This window comes from Seriola dumerili, unplaced genomic scaffold (genome assembly GCF_002260705.1).
Source record: "Seriola dumerili isolate Sdu_G_001 unplaced genomic scaffold, Sdu_1.0 BDQW01000149.1, whole genome shotgun sequence".
NCBI classification, from domain to species: domain Eukaryota; kingdom Metazoa; phylum Chordata; class Actinopteri; order Carangiformes; family Carangidae; genus Seriola; species Seriola dumerili.
The window spans coordinates 7685957-7712708 of NW_019174404.1; the positions used below are offsets into that span (position 1 = coordinate 7685957).

Sequence of the window (26752 nt, forward strand, 5' to 3'; positions counted from 1 at the left end):
GCTGCCAGATGGCATATTTTACAACCCTGCATATAGTGAGTTGCTTTTACCTTTTAAGTGTTTATTTTCATTTTTACATCTGTGTGATGTGTACATTCATTGTCAATAAGTCCTCATTACTAGATCTCTTTCAAGTTTATTTTAATAGAAATTGTTACAAGATGACAGATGACAGATTTGAGATTGGCTGCATCTCAGTAAGTCAAGACTCCCTATGCGACTCTGCTTGCAATGAAAGACTTATCTGATTATTAGATACTATCAGAGACACATGAAAATAGCGACCAGAAGGAGAGGAGAACTATCCAGCACAGTGTATACCCATTTGGACTGCGATAAGAGGAGACGGAGAGGGAGCTGTGGATAGTGAAAGAGTGAAAGAGACAAAGATGGGGGTGGAGAAAGGAAAGGAAAGATCCCAAGTGTCTTGACCTTTGATGCTCTTTACCAGAAAGATGGAGAATTTGAAATGGAAAGTAAAAGTTGGAAAGCTATCACTGTTATTAATCTACTCTACATCAGTTTATGGGCTTTCTATGAACTGAGGAACTATGAGTCATTATGATTGGGAGATTGGTTTGCTGATGCACTGCATTTCACAATGCTTCCAGCATATGTCTTTGTTTCACTTTTTCCTCTGCTTTAAAATTTAAATCATATGGCGTTAACATATAAAGGCTGAAGTAAAAGTCTCAACATTTATGTGCACCACAATGGAAATTTATTCTTTCTATTAAGAATTTCTCCTCATACTAGCTTGTATATCTAGAGTCATGTCTTTGTCGAGGTTAAGAGACATTTCTTCTACACCCTCCTTATGCTGATGTCTGTCTTGTCTTGATTTACAATTCCTTTGATGGCCCGAAAGGTGTCTAATACCTCAAGTGCTGCATAAATAAAATATCTGCCAGGGCCAAGGGAGCTGATCAATTTATGCATGTCCTTTATAAACTGTCAGCTTCTCCTTTGTCCATGTCTGCACTCATAATTAAACACATCCATGTGTCCCAGTGCTTAGTATCTCATCTTTTTCCACTCTTTTAAATTTTCATCAAAAGAGACTGTGAGGGAGAAGCATGAAAAAAGTAAGATATACCATACTTCATTATGCTTTCTCAATACTCTCAAAGTTCCTTTATACAGTATTCCTCCTCTCTTTACCCATCAGCTTTGAGATGTCTCTTGTCAGCTCTATGTAAGCCTGTATTATGGGGCTAATAAAGCTGAAAGCATATCGTATCTGAGCCAGCACCACAGACAAACACTCACAAAAAAAACTGAGAAGACTGAAATCTCCGTGCATTAACCTTGGGGACTCATCTGTCTTGTTGGAAAACTATAGGAAGAACATGCTATTCCTTTCTGCTTCATCAGGGCCCATCTTTCTAGCAGTCCAATTATCTTTCGTTTGAATATACTGTATGGTAGCAAGTGGATGTATATGCTTTTCATGATATGAGTGTGGTAGTGTCCTCATCCCTCTGGCAGAGATAATGGCTGAGTTCAGGATTTTGGGGAACATAAATGAACATAGCTTATCCGTGGCACATTAGCATTTAAGTATTGCCAAGTGAAGATTAAAGTCTTTTTGAATCACTGAATGTAGCTTAATTTAACATTACTTTATTTGTGTTTACAGTACAACGATTCCCACTGTATTTTATTGCAGAGGTGGATATTAACATTCAGAGAAAAAACACAAATGTAGTCTGTAGTTAATAGTATGTCCATTGTTTAGACTTTTAGCTTCTAATTAAAATGAACACAAGATGAGATGTATCATGATATAGGTGGCTTACTGTCTCTGCTTAACAATATCCTGCTGGAAACCCTGTGAGTGGATGTTGCTGCTGCCAACATATTGCCCCCAATTTCCCCCTCATCATTCTACAGGAAAGTGTAAAATAGTGAAATAAAACTGGCATTGTCATCTTTTTTAAAACCCCAAGTTTCTGCTGTGAAACTGTGTCACCGTTGCTCAGGGAGAGGAATTGGCTCGTTAACAGCCTCTAAGTGATGGAGGCAAGGACTGAGAATTATCGATAAGGGAAGGGAAGAGCCCCTGCAGCGCTCACTGTAAATATTTGTTTGGCTCTCTCCTACCAGCCCTGAGGTTAGAGAACAATGCAAACAGCATACGCAAAATTATGTAGTGGAAAAGCAAACATTTAATATTGAGTACTCCACACCTATATTCATAAATGAGCAGACTAAGTGGCAGTGTTGGTATGTCAGGGCTGAGGCGTAGTTATGCTTGTTGTTATTATGCAGTTATGCAGTTGCAGAGTCATTTCACAAAGTGAAACCTTGGCAGTTTTGAACGATCCTATTACTGGCATGTCTACTTTCTCATGAATTTCAAGGTGCATCTAGATCATTTATTTCTGATTTAATTTTATTATTGGCCATTAAATCTATTTGCAAACTAGACATTCACTACAGGAATACTTTTCTTCACACACACATATGCGCTGTGCTACATATTGTGCTGTGACATACATCTTACAGAGATGAATTTGAACTCGCTGAACTTATTGAAGTCACAAAAGAAACACAGTATATAATTGATTTGATTTTACAAAGCTTGACAGTAGGTCAGGTGACTATTTTGTGGAACTCCATTCATTGCTGCTTTAGTCTTGTGATGTATCCCAATTTTCAGGTTTTTGCCTCCCCAGACTCTGCAGAAATGTTCTCTGACTCTGTTCAGTACACTGTCAGACTACAGCTGTCCAAGAGAGAACAAGGAAGATTTAAAAGAAGTATAGTAAGAAAAGCTTCTCTAATAAGGCAGGTTGATACCATCAGATGTAATGAATTCATGGCCATATCTGATTCCACGGGTATATGCTCACTGAGCCTGATGATTCTTATATCATTTTAAAGCTGGTAGTATTGATTTTGAAGTGAGGCACATGGATTTGCTGAGCCAATGCATCTGCAGTTAACTCTATCAGTCTCTTTAAAGGGAGAGTGGATTTATCTATAGCTTCACAACAGAGAGGAATTCTGCCTTCCAAGCAGATCTGAATCAAACTGCAGTCTAGAAGACAAGGTGCAGAGAGCTGGATTTGATACACAGTGCCCTGTTATATACATTTTTTTAGGATGGTATTTGTCTGTATTAAAGATGAGTTGGAGCTGCAGTGCTGGGAATCAGGAGTCAGTGGTGGCCAGTGTACTTTTTTATGCTGCAGTGTGCTGGGGCAGCAGCATGTCCGACATGAACTCAAAGAGACTGGACAAGCTGGTAAAAAAGGCTGGGTGTGTGCTTGGCAGGAGTCTGGACTCACTCAGGACAGTTGTGGAGAGAGTCTTTTTCTAATCCTTCCCCTCAGAGGCCACAAGCAAATTAGTGACTGGTGTCAGTGAGAACTGAAAGTAAGAGCTGGAGAGAGTGAGTGACAGTGTAGAGCTGCTGGAGAAATCACCCAACGCAGTGTTCAGGCAGCGCCAAGAGGCTTGTCCAGTGTACTGCTGGTTTCATGTCTGGCAGGTAGCCCACAGTGCACCTTAATTCACCCAAGGATGCAGGCTGGACCCATATAGTTTACATATGTGAACCACCCCCACGGTGGTCCTTTACTGATTGCTGTTTTGTTTGGGTGGTGGGAGTGTGTTTGTTTGCTTGATCAGGCCATTAGATGTGGATCAGCTTTGATGCATACAGACAGCACTGAATCTACTGAGCTGGAGTAATTGGACCTTGTGGGGGAACATCAGACCCACTTCTGGAAAAAACACACGCTCATGACAACACTTGTATACACACACACACATACACACGCTGCCTCCCACAATAACACTCTTTGTTACAGTGATCAGATAAAAGCCAGCCTATTGTGAGATTAGAATGAATGGCCTTTTTTCTTTTTTTTTAACAACGTCTTTCGTCTTTGTCAGTAACAAATCTTGGGCAGCGTCGGGGTCAAGACTGTAGTCAGGTAATCAGAAAAGAGATTGCTTGGATAAGCCACAGTCTGACTAAGGAGTGCTTTATTTTCACAGGAGGGGAAACAACATCTGGCTGGGGTAAAAGTGTCCGCTGCTAACTTCCACCTCAGTGAAACATTTTACAGAAACGTGTTAGATAGTCTAAAAGCTCTGGACTGACTTTAATTCTCAAAATAGGTGATCTTTAACTCTTTGAGCGACCCAGATATACTTGATCAAATTTCTTTCGCATGACTGGACAAACTTTCTTTAAGTATTTGTTTGAGTTATTATCTCTTGAAAAGAAGCAATGTGCACTAGTCTAAGTACATACATTAAAGGTTAGATAGATCATTTGGAAGTATATAAAGCTTAGGGTTAGGCCTTTGTTAATTACTCCATGCATTATATGTGTGGGTGTAACTTCACCATGCAGAGACAAAGTCAAAAGTCAAGAAGCTTTAATAACTGTTGTAAAGGCCACGTTTTGACAAGCCTCCCTGTAAATCTGTGAGACTGTAGGTTCAAAGGGATTGTGGTTGGTAGCACATCGTGGTGACGGTTAGATTTCCTGACCTATTTGTTATTATTTCTTTTAACCAAATGAGGTTACCATAAGGTGGAATGGGTCCAGAGTGGTATCTGTTTATTCCATCCATAACACACTTTGAAAGCTTGAAAAAAAAAATGTTACAAAAAAACAAATTCTTTGATCATGTTTGAAATTTGAGTCATCAACTTGCACAATTTTCTGAAATATAAAAATGGGAACGCATTCTTATCCGCTCTCCTCCTCATAACTGGCAGGAGTTAATAGGTCTATTTAACACAATCAGTTATGCTGTGGTCTTTTTGAACAAGATGTTCTTTAATCAAGGCATTTCATGACGGTCGTGAAATGAACCAACGGGCTGCAAGTCTTTCCAAAAGAAAGAACATGAAATTGAATTTGGCCTTTTCTGATAAACTTTTCGGAATTGTGGAATGAAACAGAGGAGACAATCAAAACAAGGCAGTTTGATTATAATCCTAGAAAAACTGACAAAAAGACTGGTCTGTATCAAATGTACATCTGTTCAACAAAATAATACTGCTGCTCAAATGCCTTTTAATTAAGAAGTTAATGACATCATGCTGATTTTCCGCTTTTGTATGAACTCTTTCAGTTGACATGAATTTGAGGAACTGTGATAACTCTTTTTCCAGAAGAGTTTACCCCAGCCTCACCCTGAACCCAGCTGTTGTGAGGCTGGAGTTTTTACCTAACTTTTTCCTGCTCTGTGACCTTTGAATAAATTGATAAAAGTTAAGATGAAGTTTACTTTCTATTACTCTTTCCTCCCAAGCAACCCATAACTCTAGTTGAACAACTAGGGCCTAAAGATGTATAACAATTCCTGGCCATCCTCCCTGTTCTTTTCTGCAATGGCTCTTTTATCTGTTCCTTCATCACACCCCGTCATTCCCATCTCCTCTCACTTTCTTCACTTTCATATCTGTGACCTTCTTCTTATATTCAACATCTGTTGGTCTTCACCCCCCTTCTCCTTCATACAGTACTTCCTCAGTTTGGTTCTTATCTAGCGTAATAATGAGCTGGAGACTCCGGATTTGAAGCTAAGGAAGACAAATACCGGCCTGCCTTAGAGGCCCAGTAAGAGCAACTGCAAATGTCCGTTATTACATGTGTGTGCATCTTTATGACATGTTTGTCACTTGAAATTCCTTTACGAACAATATATGTGTTAATATTTTATAGAGCAGAAAAGTCTAAAACTGATGTTGGTGAGAAGTGTTTTATATTGAAAACAATAATATAAAGGACAGGTTTTTCCACCATATGTCATCACACAAGTATTTTCCTTTTTTGTTTTATGAGCTCTTTTGATCATCATTCAGTGAAGAACTGCAGGATTTATGCTTGATGCCTCAGTAATGGTTTGACCTGAGGTGATGGTTCATGTGTCTCTGTCACTTACAGCTTTATGTAGAAACCATGGTGGTGTAAATCTCTTCACACTTTTAAGTGATCTCGATGACAGGAAGCCAAAACTCATGTCAGCGAATACTGCCACTGCAGTTTCAATTTGACTTGGCCTGCAGCTCCATGTCAATAAATGTCTATGGGTTAGGTCAGTAGAAAGTAGAATATGAACTAGCAGTTTGTTTAAAGAGTATGTCATCTGACCTTGGGTCACTATCTGCTCCATCAAAACAATCAATTGTAATTTGCATAAGTGTACTCTGCAACCCTCAAACCTACATTTTCACTAAACGGTTAAACATTGTAAAATGTATACGATATGCAAATGTAAGTTATTAATTTTAAATATTAGTTGTAAATATCTAACTTTGGTATATTTTTTATCCTTAAGTGACGTTGCTTTTATTTACTTCTAACGTTTTATTTTCAAATTATTTGAGAGAGATTTACCCACACTATGATGCACTATGCACATACTGTATGTTGCCATCTAAAGTATTTATCTGTTATTTCTTGAGTTACACTCCCTGATTTTGATAAAGTTCCCATTAACATTCCCAAACCATTCATGTTTTTCTCCAGTTTGCTGTTATTGAAGATCAGCACTGTACTACTTTCACAGATAGCCTTGTCTTCATTAGCTTCCTCTATAATCCATAACCATCAAACAGGCAGAACAATAATAAATGTGGGAGGTCTTCTGTCTTAACGGCACAGCAGTCTAGTACTGTTCTGTTCTTCTGTCATAACAAATCAGAACCTCTCACTGACCAATTTAGCATGTTTTTGTTTGCCCTGCCTCTGTATCTGGGGACCTGATCAGGCATGTAAATGAATCAGTCTGTGTGGAGAACCAGTGGAAAGTAGGAGGTAATGGTCTCTGTGTTCACCTTGCTTGGCCTTTGTGGTCTTTGATCGATTAACTTTAGAATAACAAACAAAAGGTCCTGAATAAAGTTCCCATTAGCTGTTGTGCAAGAAGCTGTTGTGCAATAAGCCTTTTTCCTTATTGATTTTTTTATTGTCAGGGTTTCTGACACAAAACAGAGTGTTTGTAACTAAGACTGGAGGCCTTTTTAGATGATCTAACCCAACTTTCCACATTTTAAGTTTGGGGTTCATCAGAGAGTTGAATGGTGATGACTGATTTGTAAAGAGACATTTAAGCCTAATGTCAGTAAAGTCGGTGCATATGTGTAATGGCTGTAATGGTAGCTCCATAACGATAGCTCATCTCATTTCTTTATATCATTGCCCTCTATGATGTGTTTATTGTGAAAATTCATATTGCAATAACATAAAAAAAAAAAAAATACAGTTCTGCATGTGCAGAGCTTTCTTTGGGTGTCATGGGTCTTAGGCAACAAAACATCAGTGAAGGCTGCACAAGGCAGGTTTACATTGTAGCCCATTATTGTATCATGCTCTGAGGGATACACAAGGGATAGCAATACAATATATTGTATGCATTGATTTTTACTCCACCATGGTCACAATTTTCTTATGTAGGTACAGCATAGTATTGGTTAGTTTTGCAATGACAAATTGTTATGTATTGTTTTCTAATGTATGTAATTTCTACATGTCCCACCTTGAATAGATGCATGTTATAGACCTAGTGTTTAACATTTATAACAAAACAAATCGTTATCTTTTTAAGATTTTTGATTCTCTCTTTAGAGTTTTGATAACCAATTTTGCAAACATTCTTTAGTTTTTTTTTCGCTGACTGGCTGCGTTGTGTCCCTCGCCCATGTCCCCTCAGCCCATGCTTACATTGCAGCATTCACTCCAGCCTAATGTGCCTGTGAGTGGCATTCATGTTAATTGTGGTAATGAAGGTCACCTAGAGGAGCAGCTGGAGTTGTCCTCTGTATCTACAACACTCCCTGTAGGGAAGTTCCTGCCTGGCGTGAACCTCACCAGGACACCAAAAAACACCATATGGTCCTCACCCACCACCTCGCACCTTTTCTCAGGGCTGCCACTGAGAAATTCAATCATGGAGCTCGGAGCCTTGCAAGATATGAGATACTATGAGGTTTGCTGTAAAAACTAGGAACAAATGAGACTATCTAAACTGGAATAAACTCAAGAAGTTGCACTCTATTTAAATTTACATCAAATGATTTTTGGCCAGTATGTGGTAGAAATATAAAATAAACAAAAAACACTTCCCTGAGATATTGAAGTGATCAAGCAGGTATGGCTAATGTTAGCAATTAAATGCTGTCCAGCAAACGTAGCAATTTCCTTCACAAAACATCCTAGTGGAGTTTCTGGCCAACTGATGAATTTTACAATACCTGAATACTCTGGTAGTTTGCAACTTATCTACCTAACAGAATATGGGCCAGTCTTAGTCATGCTGTCATTGCAACTTAAAGAGTTTGCAAGGACTCTGAGGGCACATCCAAGTTTGCTCATTTTCATCCATGTACATGTTAAATTTTATGACTGTCATAGTGACAATAAAAATGGCAGATTGGGCACTTGCAAGTAAGAAAATAATATTGTAGTTGGTTGAGCTTAGTAGAGATTCTTTGGGCGTTCTTACCATAATATTTTTGTATAATCGTCTGTTTTTGCTGTGGATCCTTATGCTTCCACTTTTCTCTAGAGCATCTTATTGAATTAGTGCATATTTTCATTGCACATTTTGTTTGTGGTTGCTGGTACAATCACCAACTTTCCAAATGAATGGATGTCCTCAGTTATCTCCATTTTGTCTCATGCTTCCTCATTTCAGTGTGACCTTTATCTCATTCTGCCCGTCCTCTGAGACGACAAAGCTGGGGGTGCAGCCATGTGTGGCGTACATCCATTATAGGCCGCTCACTTCTCTTATGTTGCTATCTGGTTGAAAACCATTTATCTTCAAAATAACAACTTTTCATAAAGCAAGAAAAACAATCTGAGCAAGGTGACAATGCATTACTAAATCCAAAGTTTGACATAGTTCTGTGAGCCTTAGAGTTTGGACAGTTTTCTCTACCTGTAATCCTTCTACTTATCTGAAAGTGGAAGAATCGTGAAACTCTGAGATGCATGGATTTACTAGAGATCAGTGCTCTGCAGCAATGTGTGGGAACCCAGCCAATGGATAAAGCTGGGCAAAATGTTTCCTAAATTTTAATTTAAATTTATCACAGCAGCATTGTAGCTGAGAAACGATCAGTGAGATTGACAGCCTCACACAGAATATCTGTCATACAATTCAAAGGGAAATCAAGTCCATGCATTTGGTACATTTTGCAACAGGGGATCTGCAAGCTTTTTAATTGTTATACATATAGTTGAAGATGCTACAAGGCTGCGCTCTCTTCAGACCTGTAATTGGTACTTTCCTCAAGGCTCTACAGTTGGGATTGTGTAAATTTTAATTACCGAATACCAACAGCAGAGATTTTATGTTCATTTCTATTTGGATTATGTATGATTGGTGTATTTTACCAGCTTCAGCACCTCTTCACTACTGATCAGCCCCTAATGCTTGTTGAGTTGAGCACACGTACTGTAGTTTGTTTTAAGGTAAGAGTAAGTGTGGCTATGTCACCTTGATATGGCTAACTGTAACTGTATGCTACAAGACCTGCAGTTCCACAAGGAGACAGATTCTGCACAAAACACTTAGTGGTGTAGCCGATGTGATAAAAGTCCAGCACAGTAACGTCTTATTCTTTACAAACAGTTGCTGATACACTGCATGGAGTGTATTGCATCTGTATGTGTACATTATAAAATTTTGCACTTGACAGAAATGCTGTTCTTATAATATACATAAAACTCATATTGTCTACACATCACTTGCTTGTTGCAGGTGTTCAGGCCATCACCAGGCTGTTAGGCAACTTGATGTTTAGCGTTAGTCAGGATTTAAAGGTTAGGCAGGATGTGGACTGGCATCTTGGCATCTCTCTCTCCAGGCAGCTGTGTTGCTGAATGGGCTTGGTGACAGCAGACTGCAGGGACTCTAGTGATCCACTGTTGAGACTTCCTCTGTCAGGTCCTGGGTGGGCTTTGCTCTGGTATTTCACAATAAGGGCATGGCTTAGGACTCCTGCAGTTTCCCTGACAGTGCTGTATCAATACACACTGAGTAATAGTGGGAAGCCGAGCACAGACATACACACATTGAGGAACACGTTGTCTGTCTGTTGGACCTTTTCTCTTATTTTTGCTTTAGTCGAATATAAACAACTATATATACAACTGAGGTATTATCATAACATTTTCCTTTTTAGTTTAGATCGAAATTATACAATTTAGTTGTTAGTGAGTCTTTAATGATGAACTGAAGACCAAAGAATGAAGGTTCTCTTTTTTTTTCATGTGTGCTGAACACTGTGCTGAAGAAGGCAGGAAAGGAAGAATGATATCACAGTTTAATATCATTCTCTCAGCCCCCAGCTGTTTTCCTGTTACATGGAACATCATTCATGGTGGAAAGACCAGATGGACCCCGACTGACTGAGGGAACAAATGAACATTTTCCTGCATGTTTCGCATCCATCCTGGCAGAATAGCAACTGTTTGTGTGTGTTAGTGTTTTTGCGACAGGGCTCCAAAGAACATATTTCTCACTTGGTGCTCTGGAGTCATACAGTCATTACACTGTAACTCCCTCTAATCCATCAAAGATGGGCTTAAGATCAAGGTGTGACACATTACAGGACAACTTTGATTTAAATATGAAATATGTTAGTTTGCCCTCAAATCCTCAGATAGATTTTAAGTTTGATATCAGTTTCATTTCTCTGCATGTCATACAGAGATTGGTCCAGTACGTGTTTAGCATAGATGAGCTCAAGGACTGTGACCAGGAGTAAACAGCTGGCTTTCAACAAATCCAAAACTGTAAATGTTTTAGCTATAAAACCAACATAAAAGATACCAAGACATCTACTAGTAACATGGATTTTGTATTTGTTGGCCGAGTTGTTGTCTGAGTCCAGCCAACTAGCTTCCAGTCTTTGAACTAAGCTTTGCCAACCTGTCATGGCAGCAAAGTTTATTTCCCAAATTGTCAGTGTTAAATTGAAAAAAGACTTAGTGTTTGTGTAATGATCCCTATGTGTAGTATTTGTCAGTGTGTAGTTGTTGTACTGTACCTTATTCCTGCGTAGTATTCTTTGCGTTTTGCTGGGACTTTGATGTATTCTTGCTGATGCAGGCTCAACTCACATCTTAAAGACACTTGTGTTTCTGCCTCTACTTCCCCTGCAAAAGTTCTTGAAGACGAATTAGTCTGGTAAATCAGCCACACAGGTGTCCCTAATGAGGGGAGTGACTGAAAACCAATATAAATATCCAGTGAGTGAGCCAGTAGGCCTAATTGGATACGTGAAGAGAGTATTGATCTGGTTTTCAGGTTTGTTATTGTTGACATTGGTGAACTTTTCCAATATTTCCCTCCTTTTACGGTTTTTTCTTTTATCCCCTCAATGCACTTGCAGCAACCATACACAGTGATGCAGCTTATCTCTAATGTTCATACTCTATTTCACATCTCATTTCATACCTCACTACATTAAACATTAATCAATATTCAGATAAAGTGTAGAAGTCCTTTAGGTTCACATTTTGGTCATATTAGCATTGTGTGGTGTCTATGACCCAGACTGCATTTATTCTTTAAAAATATTTGCTCAGACCGTAATCATAAACTCTGAGATAAATCCAGGTTGTATTACAAAGCCATGTGTGTCACAGAATCTTTGTTTAATATGTCACTTCACAAATATTTTCACAAAGTACAGTTGTATATGCTTATGTGGCCTGATCACCTCATCTTTGTTCTTTCTCATGACCCCTTTGTAATGTACTGAGTTATTAATCCTCCTCTCCAACTCCTGCTTTGACCAAGCGTTCCTGAGAACAGGACTAATGGATTTAAAACAAGAGTAAAGGCAAAAGGAGATGGACGTCCTGATGCTGTAGAGTGTTTATACTAGTATAAATTATATTAATTCTGTGACCTTCATGTTTTGGATAACCTTTCATTATTCCCTAGACTTTTACTACTGAAAACATCATTTTGAGAACTATCCTTTAGTTAAACATCAATATCCAGTTTAATACACAACATATGTGTCTTACAAGCCCTTTAATTGCATACATCTGTCACCACTGCATCATCTTTGAGGTCAGGTTATGTAATCTGTATTACAATCCTGGTCAAAGGGTAACTGAACAAAACCTGCATACCTGAACAACATTTACCCTGTATACAATTATTGGCACCCTTTGTTGATGAATTTAAATTAGGTCCCCAAACAAAATAAAAAACAAATGAGACTGACCTGCTTAATTTTCAGTGTTCACATGACCTGAATTAACCAGTGAATGATGGTTTTACTGCATAAAAGGGGCTGATGATGTTTTCTGTTTCTTTTTCACAAGTGACAAGAGAACAGTTTTACAGCATCAGAAATGCTATTATCAAAAAAAAAATAAACATAACAATTCCAAGGGCTACCAGGCAATTGCTAAAGATCTTGTAATGTTATCAAGAGGTTTCAATCATAAAACTGTTAAGATGCTTCTAGGACGTGATGCTAAAAAGAGATTTAATGAGAGAAGTTTGGAACGTTGGTGCAGATTTTGGAAAACAACAAGACATCTAAAGAGCCTCAGGCCGACCTGGAGCAGTCTGGAGTGGTGGTTTCAGCCTGTGCCATATGCTGCACACTAAACCAAGAAGAGCTCCATGGGTGCGGGCCAAGGAGGACACCACTATTGACAGAAAGGCACAAAAAAGCAAGACTAATGTTTGAAAAAACTTTTACAGATAAGCCACGGTCTTTCTGTGATTATGTTCTATGGACAGATGAAACCAAAGTAGAGCAGTCTGGGAACCTACCATAAAACATGGTTGAGCTTCTATCATGCTGTGGGGCTGCTTTGCTGCCTCTGATACTGGAGGGATCGAATGTATCAAAGGAATTATAAAATCAGAAGATTACCAAGGTATTTTATAGCGAAATGCATTACACAGGGTCAGAAAACTAGGTTTGAGGCGAAGGTCTTGGGTCTTTTAGTAGGATAAAGACCCAAGGCACACAAAAGAGAGGTTGAAAAGGAAAAGATGGACTGTTTTAAATTGGGTAGCAAAGTGTCCTGACCTAAACTCCATTAAAAAACTTTGGAGAAAGCTGAAGTCTGCCACTGCAAAAAGGATGGCTTCAAACTTTAAAGAGCTTGAACACAGAAATGGAAGAGAAACTACCAGCAGACAGGTGCAAGAAGCTTTATGAAGGCTACAAGAAACATTGAAAGGCTGTCATTGTTGGTTCTGCAACCAAATGTTAGTGAAGGGTGCAATAATTGTGTCTGGGGTACATCATTTACATTTATTTATGAGGATATTCTGAATCATGTATCTGAAATTCAGGGGTGCCAATAATTTTGAGCAGGACTATATCCCTCGGATAACTTGTGAATTTGGACAGCAAATAAAAGGCTGCTAAGGGAAAAAATATCCGGCAGAGGCATAAAATAATATCCCTTGGGTTCCTTTTATATTCATCATTTTTAGCTTTATAACTACAGTTGGTGTAGAGGAACTATTCCAGAAAGCTGAAATTAAAATGCTGTTCTAATAACTCCTGGGCTTTGTTGTTGTCCCTTTAGAAGCATACATAATTGAGCCTTCTGTTCTTTACACATGCACATGTTGTTAAATTGCATTTGTGGCTCAGTTGACTACCTTCGTAACCTTGATGTGGTCTGTATTCATGGAAGAGGATCTTGCTGAGGAGTCTTTGTGCAGCCTGTCACTAGTGAGGAAGATTGATGGATGCTACTTACCACCCATCCCTCATTGATGACATGCCACATCTATCATGTGTCCCAAAACTTTGCATAAGTCAAACGATTAAGCAGTTTCTGCTGCTTTGTAAAATTTTTGGGCAGGTGTAGAGTAATGTTCAACCAGCTGCTTGAAGCAGAGCTCTCATGTTGTCAGCATACGTGGCCTTTTATTACAAAGTATCATTTGGAGGTTAGTTTTTAAGCAGACCATAGCAGCAAAAATGTGAAATGGATTTTCTGCTGTGTGAAACTTACATATACTCCACATGAAATATTGACCTCGCTCTACAATCCCAAGAAAGTGTTTCAGGCTGGGTTCTAATCCCGTCTGGATACAGTACGTGGTAGGAATTCTGAATGTAACCCTTGCACAATCCCTTACACACACACACAAACATGCACATACACTCTACTATAAGATGTCACTGTGCTTTTCAGAATAAAATCACATATGTTTTCCTCTTCGACAAAAGCTACATCACATTCTTTGAAACAACAAACAAAATGCCAGTCCTTTTTTTAGCTTTAATCTAATGAAAAGCAGACAGTGTATCAAAGCTGCCCTGTAGCATAGTACTACATGTTGTAATCATTTTCTTTGCTATTCAGAAAATGTTTTCTTCTGTTGTAGTCCCAAAAATATCTTTCTCTGAATTCACAACCATGTCAGTGAAACTTGTCTGTTTTCTTAATACTCCATGAGCAGTATGTATTCCTGGGTGTTTGGAGAGAGTTGTATGTGTAATCTCTGTCTCTCCCCTTCAATATTACATACAGACGGTGCTTTACTAAATCTTGTGTAAAACAGAACAGATGGGCCAGGAAATGAGATCTGGAAACAAGCCTGAAATGTAATGCTTTGATTCATCATTTGATTTCACTTTTTGGAACATAAGGTAGAATTCACTGGAATGACTCACCAGTATTAAATCCAACTCCACCAGACGTTTCAGTATTAACTGTGAAGAACTTAAAATATTCAGATAATGGATAATTCAGTGCAGTATTAGACTAGTAGATTTAAATTCCTAGATTACGAAAATCACAAACACAAACCCGACCACCCAGTCAAGAGATAAATACTCCTGTAACTTTAATGAGGACTGGGATAAAATTACAGCCAGTTGGATTCAATGTAAAAGGAAGAATTGGAATTTGAGGTACTTTCTAAAGAGATGATTCAGGATTATGGTAAAACAGGGAGAGTATGCTTCTGTGATGAACAACATACAGTATTTGACTTTATCTGAATGAAAGGTCCCATCTGTGCTCACTAACAGGTTATGACTAAGAATTTCTGTCCAATACTATGTGACCCAGGTTTGACACAGAGGTTGCTTTTGGTTTGAGGATTTCTGTTCCAGGCACATCCATTTAGGTCATCCTGAAGAAGTAAGTGTTGAGGAATGCGCCCCGTTTTGACTGTTTGAAATACCGGCGCATGCTATTGCGTGATGATATCCAGATTATGTTGTTATGAGGTCTTCATGTATTAACGCGCACCAGAGTTTTGGCACATACAACACGTTTTGTGTGTGTTTTATCTTTTTCCAAACTGAGCTGTGAGATTGTATTGCAAAATGTAATGACCTAACACTACCAAGTCTTTTTATCTCTATCCCTCACTCTCTCCTTATTGTAGCTACAGTGCATTCAGAAAGTGTTCAGATCTCTTCAATCTTTTCACATGTTGTTGCAGTCTTATGTTAAAATAAAAACAGAATATTTTTCCCTCATTAATCTACACTCAATACCCATTAAACAGAATTTTAGAGATTTTTGCAAATCTATTAAAAAGAAAAACTGAAACATCACATTGACACAAGTTAAGCTTATAGTTAATATTCACATAAGCTATATATTTCCTTTCCTGCTCATTTCTTTCTTTTATCCTATGATGTCGAATATAGAATTTTAGAAATGCCAATCAACGAACAATAAATGCTTAATTAGATGGTAAGAAATAAAGAAGTAATTTTTCCCTTGAAGCCTGGCGGAGTCGTGCAGAAACACAGTCAGGTCAGGTTTTACATGGCCAGTAGGGAGCCTAGACAGGCAGATGGATATTAAATCCATCCCATAGCATCACAGTAGGGGAGAAGCCTCAGGTCGTTGCCCCGGTGTAATTAAATATTTCCTTGTATCCGTGGGCTCCAGCTCCAGAGGAATGTCTACTATGTGGGCTGGGGCCTCGCCTGAATAGCTGGGTTATTAAGTGCTCTATGGAGCTCTGGGTGATGGACGAGCACAGGGGGTCATAATGTGGAACATGGGCCTCACAAGAGACCTTGTGTTTCCTCCGTGGAGCAGGAGGCAAGATGAGAAAGAGAAACACAATGACTTGCCTCTGTTGAAAGTGTGATTATTTTTTTCCCCCTCTGTATTTGATGTTTTTCCTTGGTTTCTCTTCATAGGATTCTAAGATGTATTGCTCTTCTTTCATAGTGATCAAATGAAATCTATGCTTGATGCTTCTAGGTCTGAAATGTCCTGCATGTATGCGCTTGAATTTGTTTTTGCCCTGTGTGTTGCAAAATGACATAATTGCATCACATGAGTTTGTCATGTTGACCATGACAACTTCTGGGGGGGCCTTGAAGCCTTCAGTGGGCGCACTTGCTCAACAAATGCTCTCGACGTTCTTTGCCGCAGCTGTTCTACTCTTAACCGTATCTCCCACCTTCCCTGAGTATCCAGTTTTTCTTTCTCATCTTCTCACAAACTGCCACTCTGATTTTAAGTTTAGCTTAACTGTGATCTCCACAAAAGAGTTGGAGATGATGATCAACAAGGAAACTGGAAAGTTTAGATCCCATTTAAGTAAGTTAATAGTTAATAATATATGGCATTGCCCTAAATGTTATGTGACGCTGTGCAGAATTTATGAATTCAATTGGACATTGTTACACTGTTATATGATTGCTGACATTTTGTACATTTCACATATTACACACTCCACACCTGATTATTAAAAAGATAGAGAAGTATAATACAAAGAGCATGAAATGTGATGAATGTTTCAGTTCAGAGAGGTTCTTTAATTTAATCATTTCTGAGTTGCTTTGATTTGAACTGAACTTAAAGAAGCTCTGGTGCCTCAAATGAGAGTTTTCGTTTTGGATGGCTGACGCACATGATTTGTCAAGACTCCAGAATCCTTTTAATGTGTTGTCCTTGGGTGAGTGTTATAATTGGATGGATAACAGATGTGACTGGAGGCAAAAGGCAGTTATGTTTTAAAAAGCTCATTTGGGTTTTGGTTCTTACTGTTTAAAGGAGGTTGGATGAAAGAAATTTCTTGACTTTCAAAAGATCCTCAAAGACACAAACTAGTTTAATTCTGAAAATATAGCTTGAACAAAAGGTTATATCGATGCCATTTGAGTCAAAGTTAGGTTAATTGAAATACAAACAAGCAAAGTCAGTTTTACTTAATTTGAAAATGACGGTCCTTTTTCAACATTAATTTCTAGTCTCCTTGTGTTGCAGTCATTCTAACAGCCATTAGCAGTAAACCATGCATGTTCCGGCTGTGAAGGATTACAGTCATTAGAAGTGGTACATTATTGTTATTTTTAGGAGTTATTAGTCACAAAATTTAAAAATACTGCTGCTTAAATTAAAGTTCAAATACACTTGCAGGGCCAAAAAATTGCATGAGTAACTTTTTCTTGTAATGTCTTGCTCAGTTATCAGCCAGCTGTGACAAACAACTGGATCTGTCAAATATTCAAAAGATTATTTGTTTTGCTATTTATTGGGTTTATTTCGTTATGTTAATGTCATTTAAAGGATCACCGTAGTTTGGTTTTGATTAAAGTGAACGTCAGATAGTTCTGTCTGCTGCTTGCTGATTAAAAATCCTTCCACAGAATAAAAATATATTTAGGCTTTCAGGATGTATGTGAACATGATGGAAGTCTGACTAAAAGTTGAGGTAATTCATGAAGTACCTCTTGTTTTCACTCAAACAAGTTTTGTAGTAATTCAAATTTATTGCAACTCTTTTGTTATTGTTTTAAATAAAGAATTTATTGTTGTATGAAGACGTATAGCTGTGCACAGCTCCATTGTGACTATGTTGTTGTGTTAAGCTAATGGTGTCTGTGTCTATTTTGTTGCTATTACTCACCATGGTCTATGCACTCCCTTTTACTATTGGTGCCTTGCCACTGCATGGTCACCATCCTGCCTGAGTAGGCCTTGTACACAGCAGTCAATGTGTTTTCGAACCCATGAATAGACTGAGGAGTCCTTTGTTCTGGGGTGTTGTCGCCCGTCTAGCCACTGCTGTGGTTCATCCCAGTGACAGCTTCTTTCTGAAGATAACAGTGTGTTCCAGCTCAAGCAGAGAGGAGGCAGCTTTAAAATAGACCTGTAATCATAGACCCAGACGGAGAAAAGTGTTAGACGTGCCCCCAGACGACAGCTCTAATAACAAGCTGCAAAATTCAACCTGTAAGGCAAACTGTTTGGATATTTACCTTGAAAGATAGTGTCCTTCGTACCAAGATAGCTTGTTTGAATTCTGCAATCCATATGCAGGCAATCATTTCAGGTTGCTGTTGTTGTTGAGATGGGGTCATGAAGTATGCCGTATAAGCCTTCATAAGTGCTTTGATTCATTTGATGAAAAGTGTGAAGAAAATTCTTTGCCTAAGATGAAAGCACTGTGCATACTCTTCTCACATGAACTCTGAGCTTTCCTAAACTCACCACTCATGTAGCCTCATCTCTTTTAGTATCTTCAAACACATATATCCCTTGAGAGCATTCTTATTTTACAATGGAGAAAAGTCCCTCAGCCAAGCCAAACAAACTACAGTACAACAGTTCTTGTGGCCAAGTGCTTCATCCATTAACATTTCCTACAATCTTAATGATACAAATGGCTTTGAAATCCTGTTAATTGTGAACCGTCCTTGCTTGCTGTCCCTGAATCAACCTGACTAGGTTCCAGCTCCTGCTTCTCAGGTGTCTTTTGTGGCATGCAAATGAGATTGCCATGGCAACCATGTCTACTTAATGTCAGAGCAGAGAGCCAATTGACTCCCGACTGAAGGGGTATGATTTGTCAAGAGGTCTTTAGCCCACCTGGTTGAGATAGAGGATTTGAAATGCTTATTTGAAGGAGGACAGATGGCAGTCAAATGATTAAAAATGTGATTTCATTTTTTAGCTTGACTAACAGGGTATTTTTAAACTGCAATCAGAAGTGGTTATATAAACAAAGATCTGTTTAGCAACATGATTACAGATATTAATCAAGTTTTCACATTTGCTACTCTGGACAGATCTGCAGAGTCAGATCATTCATGCATGCTAAATATCTTTTGGCCACAGGAATAAGTCAATTTTAAGTTTGTTGAAGCAGCAAAATGATCTTGTTTGGTAAAACGTTTATCTGCTTGGTGGGTGAATCTTGAAATAACCAGTCGTTCCAAGGGCAACACAGTTCTCCCTGCTTGTACAGTTACACATTATCTTCCATATCAGATGTGATCTTTTATTATTCTGTGTTTCTAGATTTTCATATCAGTGCTCAGATGGCCCAAAATGTTGATGCGCACCATATTTCAGGCTTGTGAAAGGAGATTTTTGATAAGCATCAGTGTTGTCATGAGGATTAAGTTGTATTATATAAGGGAAAGGAAGTTATTAATATTATGCCCATGCGGGTGGTCCCTCTTCATATTCTGTTAGCTTTCATGGTGTCATTGGCAAGCTCAGATATTTCTGCGTACATTCCATAGTTGTTCTGGATGATCTTTGTTTTCATAGTGTTGTATTCAACATTTTCATTAAGGCCTGTTATGCATTCAGAATCGACAGCATGCACAATTCTCATATGATCATTTATGTCGTTACTGCTTTTGCAAGAAATCTCCTGACGCTCACATTTCTCTCTTAACTTCCACAACTATGATAATATTTCCATGAGGGAAAGCTGATCCTGAGAACGTTTCCTCTGTGATGTCCGCAGCATGTGAATAGTACAGTGCGAGTTTCCCTTCAGGCCACAGCACTTGTGCATAGCCAAGCACAACAAGGGACTGATCCACTGGAGGAAGTGAGAGCATGTCACCATCGGAGCATGAGAAAGGAGCAGGACAGGAACACCAGCATGGCCTTCCTCTGACAGTCAGCCCACATGGAAACAATGGCTTTGGCAGCCTCTCAGTGGTTGTGGTCTTTCCTTGTCTCTAGATTGTGTGACATTAGTTTCATGTTCGATCCACTTCAGTTCATTTTCAAGAGGGGAAAATGTGTCTTCATCCATCTTTGTATCTTCGCTCAGTACACACAGTTCAAGCTCAGTGAACTTTGGCCTGCGAATCTCAATCTCAGCACGACTCGAGGAGCTCATCAGTCGTGACCACTCATATTACAATTATACATGCAGGAGTGGTGGATGGGGTGTTGCTGTCTAGTTTAATAGAAGTCAAGCTGAACAGTCTTACAAGAGACAATCCAAAAGAGAAGCTTACTGTGACACTGGATATCAAGTTTTGACAAAATGATGTAATATGTCAACATGCCTAATGATATGAAACTCATTTCATACTTCCTTTTATGATTTTGTCATCAGTTTGTATCTCTTTGCCTCTCATTATTTGTCTGATTTTTCTAAAATCATTTTTTTCTCCAAGAGTAGAGCTTGAGTTTACATTTTCTCCCAGGCTTCTTCTTGATTGCTGTTTGAATAAAACAAGCTCTTCTAACTTTCAGTAATTGTTTAATATGCAGTGGAGCGACTCAGACAAGGCGGGCGGCAACAGCTGAATATGAAATTGATTTTAGAGGCTCAAAGGTGTCTGGCAGTTTGATTAACATCTCAGCGTTGATATGTTGACAATTTAGCTCCATGTCCTTGAGACGACAGGTATCTCACATATTCCCTGATGCATTTCAGCTGTAAGGTCTTGGTGTAATGTCATAGTTTCATTAAAAAAAAGATAAATAACCAAACGGTGCTACCAGATTGTGATTCAGTATGCAGAAATTGTTACTCCCCATGTCAGCAGCAACTTATTTAGTATGCCTCGTGTTTCGTGTCATTTCTTGAGTGTTACACAACTGTCATTCTAATCCTGGAGTCAGTGTGATTGTTTCGAAAGCAGGCTCACTACAGAGCTTGTGATATGACAATGAATATGCTAATACAGGGACGTCTCAGTCAAAGCCTCTCAGGCTCAGGGGTTGCACTCATTCATAATCATGATTTTTTTTTTCTTTCATCTGATACGTTGAACAGTATGCCGTAGGGGCAAAAATTTACAACCACGGAGCCATGACATGAGTGGTTGGTATCGTATATTATATAACTACTGTTATACTGTATTTTCAGTATGTTGCGTTCTGCTTTTATGCAGCCTGGCATATTCAGCTTGATTGAAAAGCTGATCACACTTATTACATGGGATTGTACTAAAATAATTGATAGATTTGTAATTTGGAATACAAAAATGCCAAATATTCACCAGCTGTAGCAGCGACTCAAATCTGAGGATTTTTTTTTTTCTCTGTTTTGATATTTATTAAATTTAAATGTCTTTGGGTTTTGAACTGTTGCTGCAATTTGAAGACACTCTGGGAATGTGATGTGCCTTTCTTGCTATTTCATAGACCAAGCAATTTCAATTAATTGAAAAATGATTCTCCGATTCACTGATAATGAAAATAATAATTAGTTCCAGCCCTGTACAGTATAGGATGTATCTGGTAGGATAAGATGGAGGAGAGGCTCATATCTTAGAGAGAGAGATGGTTTCGAGTTGAATTCTTACTGTACTTGTGTCAGGCCGTTATCTCTCAGCTGCCAGTCCTCCACTTATCTAATAAGAGCAATAAAATCCCGTTTCTACTCAGTCAGTTTGGAGAAAGTAGTGGTGCTGTGCTATAGTCTATCATCTGCCATGAATGTAGCTTAAAGACAAGTTATTCTTGCTGCGAATTTGATGTGCTTAGTTTCCAGACTTCTACCCTTCAACATATTGGCTCATTGCATCCAGCTGTCATCCTCTTTATAAAATTATCTGGTTTCTAGAGCTTGTATTAGCCTACTGTCTGACCCAAGACAGTTCTGATCACTCACTTCATCTGTTTGTCATAGTTGTGGCTGTCGGTTTGAATAAAAATAAATTCACAGGAAGAAGAAAATAGAAAGAAATGTCTGCCAGTCTGCCTGTGTTGTATCTGTCTGCTTTTGTCTGTCTGATCCACCCTGCAACCTCCACAGCACCTCAAGTATTAACTGCAGCTGTCTAAATGGATACACAAAACATATCCAAACATTCCTCCTCTCAGGGGAGTTTGCTTTCTGAATGTATCACCTGATGTAACATTCAGCCCTACCTATATTTTCAAAATCCTATCCAGTAAAAGGGTGTGGTAGAGGTTTCACAAAGCAAACCTGAACAAAAGGCAAAATGAAACATGACAGCCAGCGGGATAGTGGTGTGTTTTTTGGAGAGATGAGAAGCAGAGTAAAGGGCAACAGCAGTGAAAGTGACCTGAACGCTTCCCTTTTCTATCTGAGGTGACACAATGGCAAATGTGGGAGAGCGGAAGCAGAGGTTTGCTCCTGGGGTTAAAAAAGCAACACAGGAGCATGTTGCCCCTGAGAAGGACAAAAGGTCTCAGTGTCCAGCTACACACACATCCAGCTGTGAGCCTCGATGATCTGTAAACATGTGGTTGGTGTTGATCTCTGTATAGGAAGAGTCAAGCATGGATATTCATGGCCTGGGCAAGAGGGGCCAAGTTGAGAACAAGTCATTAGACAAGAGGTGAAATATCAGAGTAAAGGTCTTGGCACCTTAAAACACCTTTTTAGTTATTCAGAAACATTACACTTCATAAGCATGTTACTAGTCCTGTAGGACGAGCTCATTAGATCAGATACCAAACAACAAAATGTCTCAAAGAAATTGTAACACACTTTCTTGTTATTGCACAACTTGATTGTTCATGCACCAACTGATGAAACAAAACCTTCACAATACCTAATAATTTTAATGGAAAAATAATGTACTACCACTGTTGGATGTTATCATTATGTCCATTTTTCTTTGTGACTAATTAAAAAGAAATTCCTCCAAGCTTGAATGTAGTGTAATTTGTTACCCTTTTAAATTTAGCCAGCAGTGCAGTGGAAGAAATGCATCACTTTCATGAAGAGAAATGAGTAGTGTCTAGCACTGTATATTAAAAAAAAACACAGGAATTTGCACTTTGACGGGAACAATATAACCAATTGTTTATATTCTTTAAATCAGCTGTGTGAAAGGTTTTGCTTTATGTAGCTGGAACACAACAGAAATCCACCAACAGGATACTGTATATATAAGATTAGGGTTTGTATGTTGATAGTTAGGCTGTGTCTTCTCATAGGAAATTGTATCATGGTCTCTGTTGCTATTGGCTCCAAAAGTTAAAACATCCTTTGTTAATGGTTCCCTTTGTTTCTGCCGCCCACAGAAAGAAGCTTGTGGCTTTTGCTTGACTCAGATATTCCTCATCTCGTGACTTGAACTGTCCATTTGTCCTAATCCACACGTTCTCACTGTATATAAAACATAGGGGAGGTTACACAGAAACCTTATAATCTGGAATTTATATTTTGATGTTTATAATTGCTGCAGCATTCTTATCTGATGTGTTATATTGTTTTTATCTCCACAGTGACAAATAAGAAACCTTCTCACTTATCCATCACTAAGGTGAAGCAGTTTCAAGGATCTTCTGCCTTTGTAAAAAGGTCACAGTGGACAATTGACCAGCTACGGCAGGTCAACGGCATTGACCCCAACAAAGTATGTAATCAGTCTCGGTCTTCAGCCTCTCCTTCAGCCAGTGGTATTTGTTTAGTGAGCTTAGCCTTGGGAATCTTCAGCGTTAGCATGTTTACTGATACAAAGTAACTTTCTTTTCCCTTACTACACTCTCACCTCTCGCTCATATCTCCCTCTCACTGTTACCCTCTCCAAGGACTGTCCAGAGTTTGACCTGATGTTTGAAAATGCTTTTGACCAGTGGGTTGCTGGTTCAGCTGGAGAGAAGTGCACCTTTATCCAGATTCTTCACCACACCTGCCAGCGCTACAGCTCAGCACGGAAACCAGAGTTTGTCAACTGTCAGTCCAAACTGCTGGGGGGTAAGACAAAGAAGTTGAAAAAGTTCTCCCAACTCTTCTTGGTTAATATTTGTGTTCAGAACAGAGTGGCTCTGCAATGGCGGACTCACTGCTGTCATACTGTGCTGTAAGCCAGCTTGAATCTGATTATGTATGATGACAACCAGCACCTGGTGTGTATGAAAATGCATGCTTATTCCTGGTACACAGCATCTGTCGAGCGCTCTGCTGAAGTAAGGTCAATGAGGATGTCCAACAAAATACATCAGCTGAGACTCAAAGCATCTGACACGGATCAACTGGTTTTACAGCACATAGAAAAACAACACTTAATAATAATAATTTTACGTAATTAATGTGGTGTTGACACATAACACTGTGTGCCTGAAGTGTGAGACTCATTGGTTTCCACCCTTCAAAATAACATTAAACATCACAGTAAGAGCTGTAACAGTCCCATAATTATTGTTTGACATTGATATTAAATGTGTGAGACTGTGGAAAAACAGTCAGTTGAAAGCTAACCTCTCCCCCAGAAAATAACATTTATTTCATGCCCAACTAATAAGTGAAGACCACAACCAAGTCGAAACACTTTAGACATATAAAATGTCAATGTAAAACTGCATAATTGTTCATTTGCTGGCTGCAAGTGTTTATTACCCAGGAGGTGGAGAATTCTTGTGCAGGTTGTCTACAGTGAAACCCAGTAGTGAATGCAGCATCCTGCGTGGCTTGATCAGATATTGATCTGTTTACCCCCATAGCCTCATCTTTGAGCACCATTCAACCTGTTGTATTATTCATGCAATTATTTATGGAAACTCCTTCACCTCCTGCAGGTTGTCCATATGCCCCACATACAGAAATCAATTACCAGAAATAAAAAACTAAAACAAAAAAATTGCCAGATTTTAAACCAGATTTTCTATCTTACTCTACGTGTGTGGGAACCCAGTATCTGCCCATTGAAGATAAAGCTGCTTGTCCTCATCAACACTCTGTTATGTTGCCTTGACCTTTCCTCCTACTCTGAAAAGCAAGTCCATATTTAACTCGCTTAAACTGCCCCTGGTGCGTACTGTAGTCTCAGTATGTGTAGGTGGGAAGGTAGTGGTGTCCCGGAGAGCACTGAACCTGGGGTCTTTAGAGTAGGATGGATTATGGAGTGCATATCATGCATATCCACCACACGCCTCCAGTAGATCGGAAGATTACATTTACTGTTACATTTTTTTAAATGCTCAAAATCTAAGAAAATCCATGGTTCATTATTATACACAATGCACTGCAATTGATATAAATGCTTCTGATATTAATGCATTTACAAAAACTACATTTTCTATTTAAATTACCCTCCTAAGAGCCAAACTTGTTTTTGTAGAATCAGCTATTGATCCAGCTATTGACACCATACTGGGAGACCATCTGGGTGATGATTTGCTAATGAACACCTGCCCCCCAGTGTGTGTCGAGGAAGCTGTGTGCGATAGATGAAAAAGTTGACAGTTCACCACGCACTTTGTGACAGTAGGAACAGAGAGGGTGCCAGCTTGCTGCCAACTCTGTCCACTCCAGTTTAAGTCTCACACCAGTGCAAAACAAAAATCATGACGCTGCTCAGGTGTGGGACCATAACTGTAGGAGACGCTATCTGCAAAAGTTGGCTGGCATGGCAGTTTCTTAGAAAGATAAAAATAGATAATTAATTCACATAAATGTCGTCATACACAGATAGATGAATCCAGACGTGTAAATATAGCCCCTGTAAGACTATTCAGGGCTATTCAAGACAGCATGCATAGAATTAATGAAGTCGATATTACTGCCAAGTGACAAATCTCTGGGGATGGTTGTTGGTGTACTGGGGATGTTAAAGCTTGTCATGACAATGTCAACAGTGGCCTGTGGATGCCAGCAGCTTTGTTCTTTACTTGAGCTTAATCTTGCACTGTTTTCCCAAGCTGACTATATGTTACTGCAGGAGGTCCTGTCAGTCGTCTTGAGTTGAAAATGATAATAGGCTGCAAACAGTAGCCATCTGTGAAGTAATATTAACATTGAATCATCAGGTGGCATCACTTGACTCTCAAAATGTTAAAATATATGATAGAGCAGTAAAGACCTTCTAGATTAATTGGAGTTATTTGAGGATTTGATATTGGTATGTAAAACCATTTAAATTAAACTTGTTTTCTTGAAGATTGAAATTAAACTAAGGAAGCTAAGTATTAAGCATTAGGCAAACTAGTCTCCCTCTAGTTTACGCTAAATGCTCAGCACAAATGTAAGGCTTAAGAATCCTCCAGTCAGGTGTAAGAAGCAGCTTGCATAAATGTGGGCTTAGTTTAAAACGTTATTCACTAACATGTCATACCTGTTAAAGTTACTTAACATAAAATACCCATTTCATTGTGCCACCTACATTGTACCCAACAGATAAATAATAAAACAGTAACCAGTTTCACAGTTGCATGACATTTATAAAGAATTAAGCCCTTTAGTGTCTCACTTATGATTTCATATTCCAAAAATTATAACCCCTGATTGACTAATATTAAAAGTATATCATATTTTAAATATAAAAGCTGACTATGACTTTCAATATTTTCTCATCACAGAAGACCAAGCTGTAGATTCAGTCATTTTCCGTTGCAAGGTCTTTTTCAACAGAATGAGGAAAGAATTTGTTGCCCACCTTGGTCATCTACTAAGACGAGGTAAGCCAATAGTATATGAAACTTCTTGGACTAAATTAAAATATTATTATTATATCCCAGACTAAGAAGTACTAAATTCCCCTGTAAGCCAAGGTGGTACACAAAGTTTCTTGGCCTAAGTTGAACAAGTATTCTCCTACTAACCAGTGATGAGTTCCAATAGTAGTC

At 38.7% G+C, this 26752-nt stretch overlaps 1 protein-coding gene across 1 annotated transcript in view; it reads left to right on the forward strand.

Annotated features, from left to right (window-relative positions):
- The window catches only part of stxbp6 (syntaxin binding protein 6), a 58126-nt gene that overhangs the window by 22216 nt on the left and 9158 nt on the right, over positions 1-26752 (forward strand). The window contains exons 3-4 of the mRNA XM_022751234.1: positions 23414-23544; positions 23720-23885. Coding sequence (XP_022606955.1) covers positions 23414-23544; positions 23720-23885 — 297 coding nt within the window. The remainder of the gene's footprint in view (positions 1-23413; positions 23545-23719; positions 23886-26752) is intronic.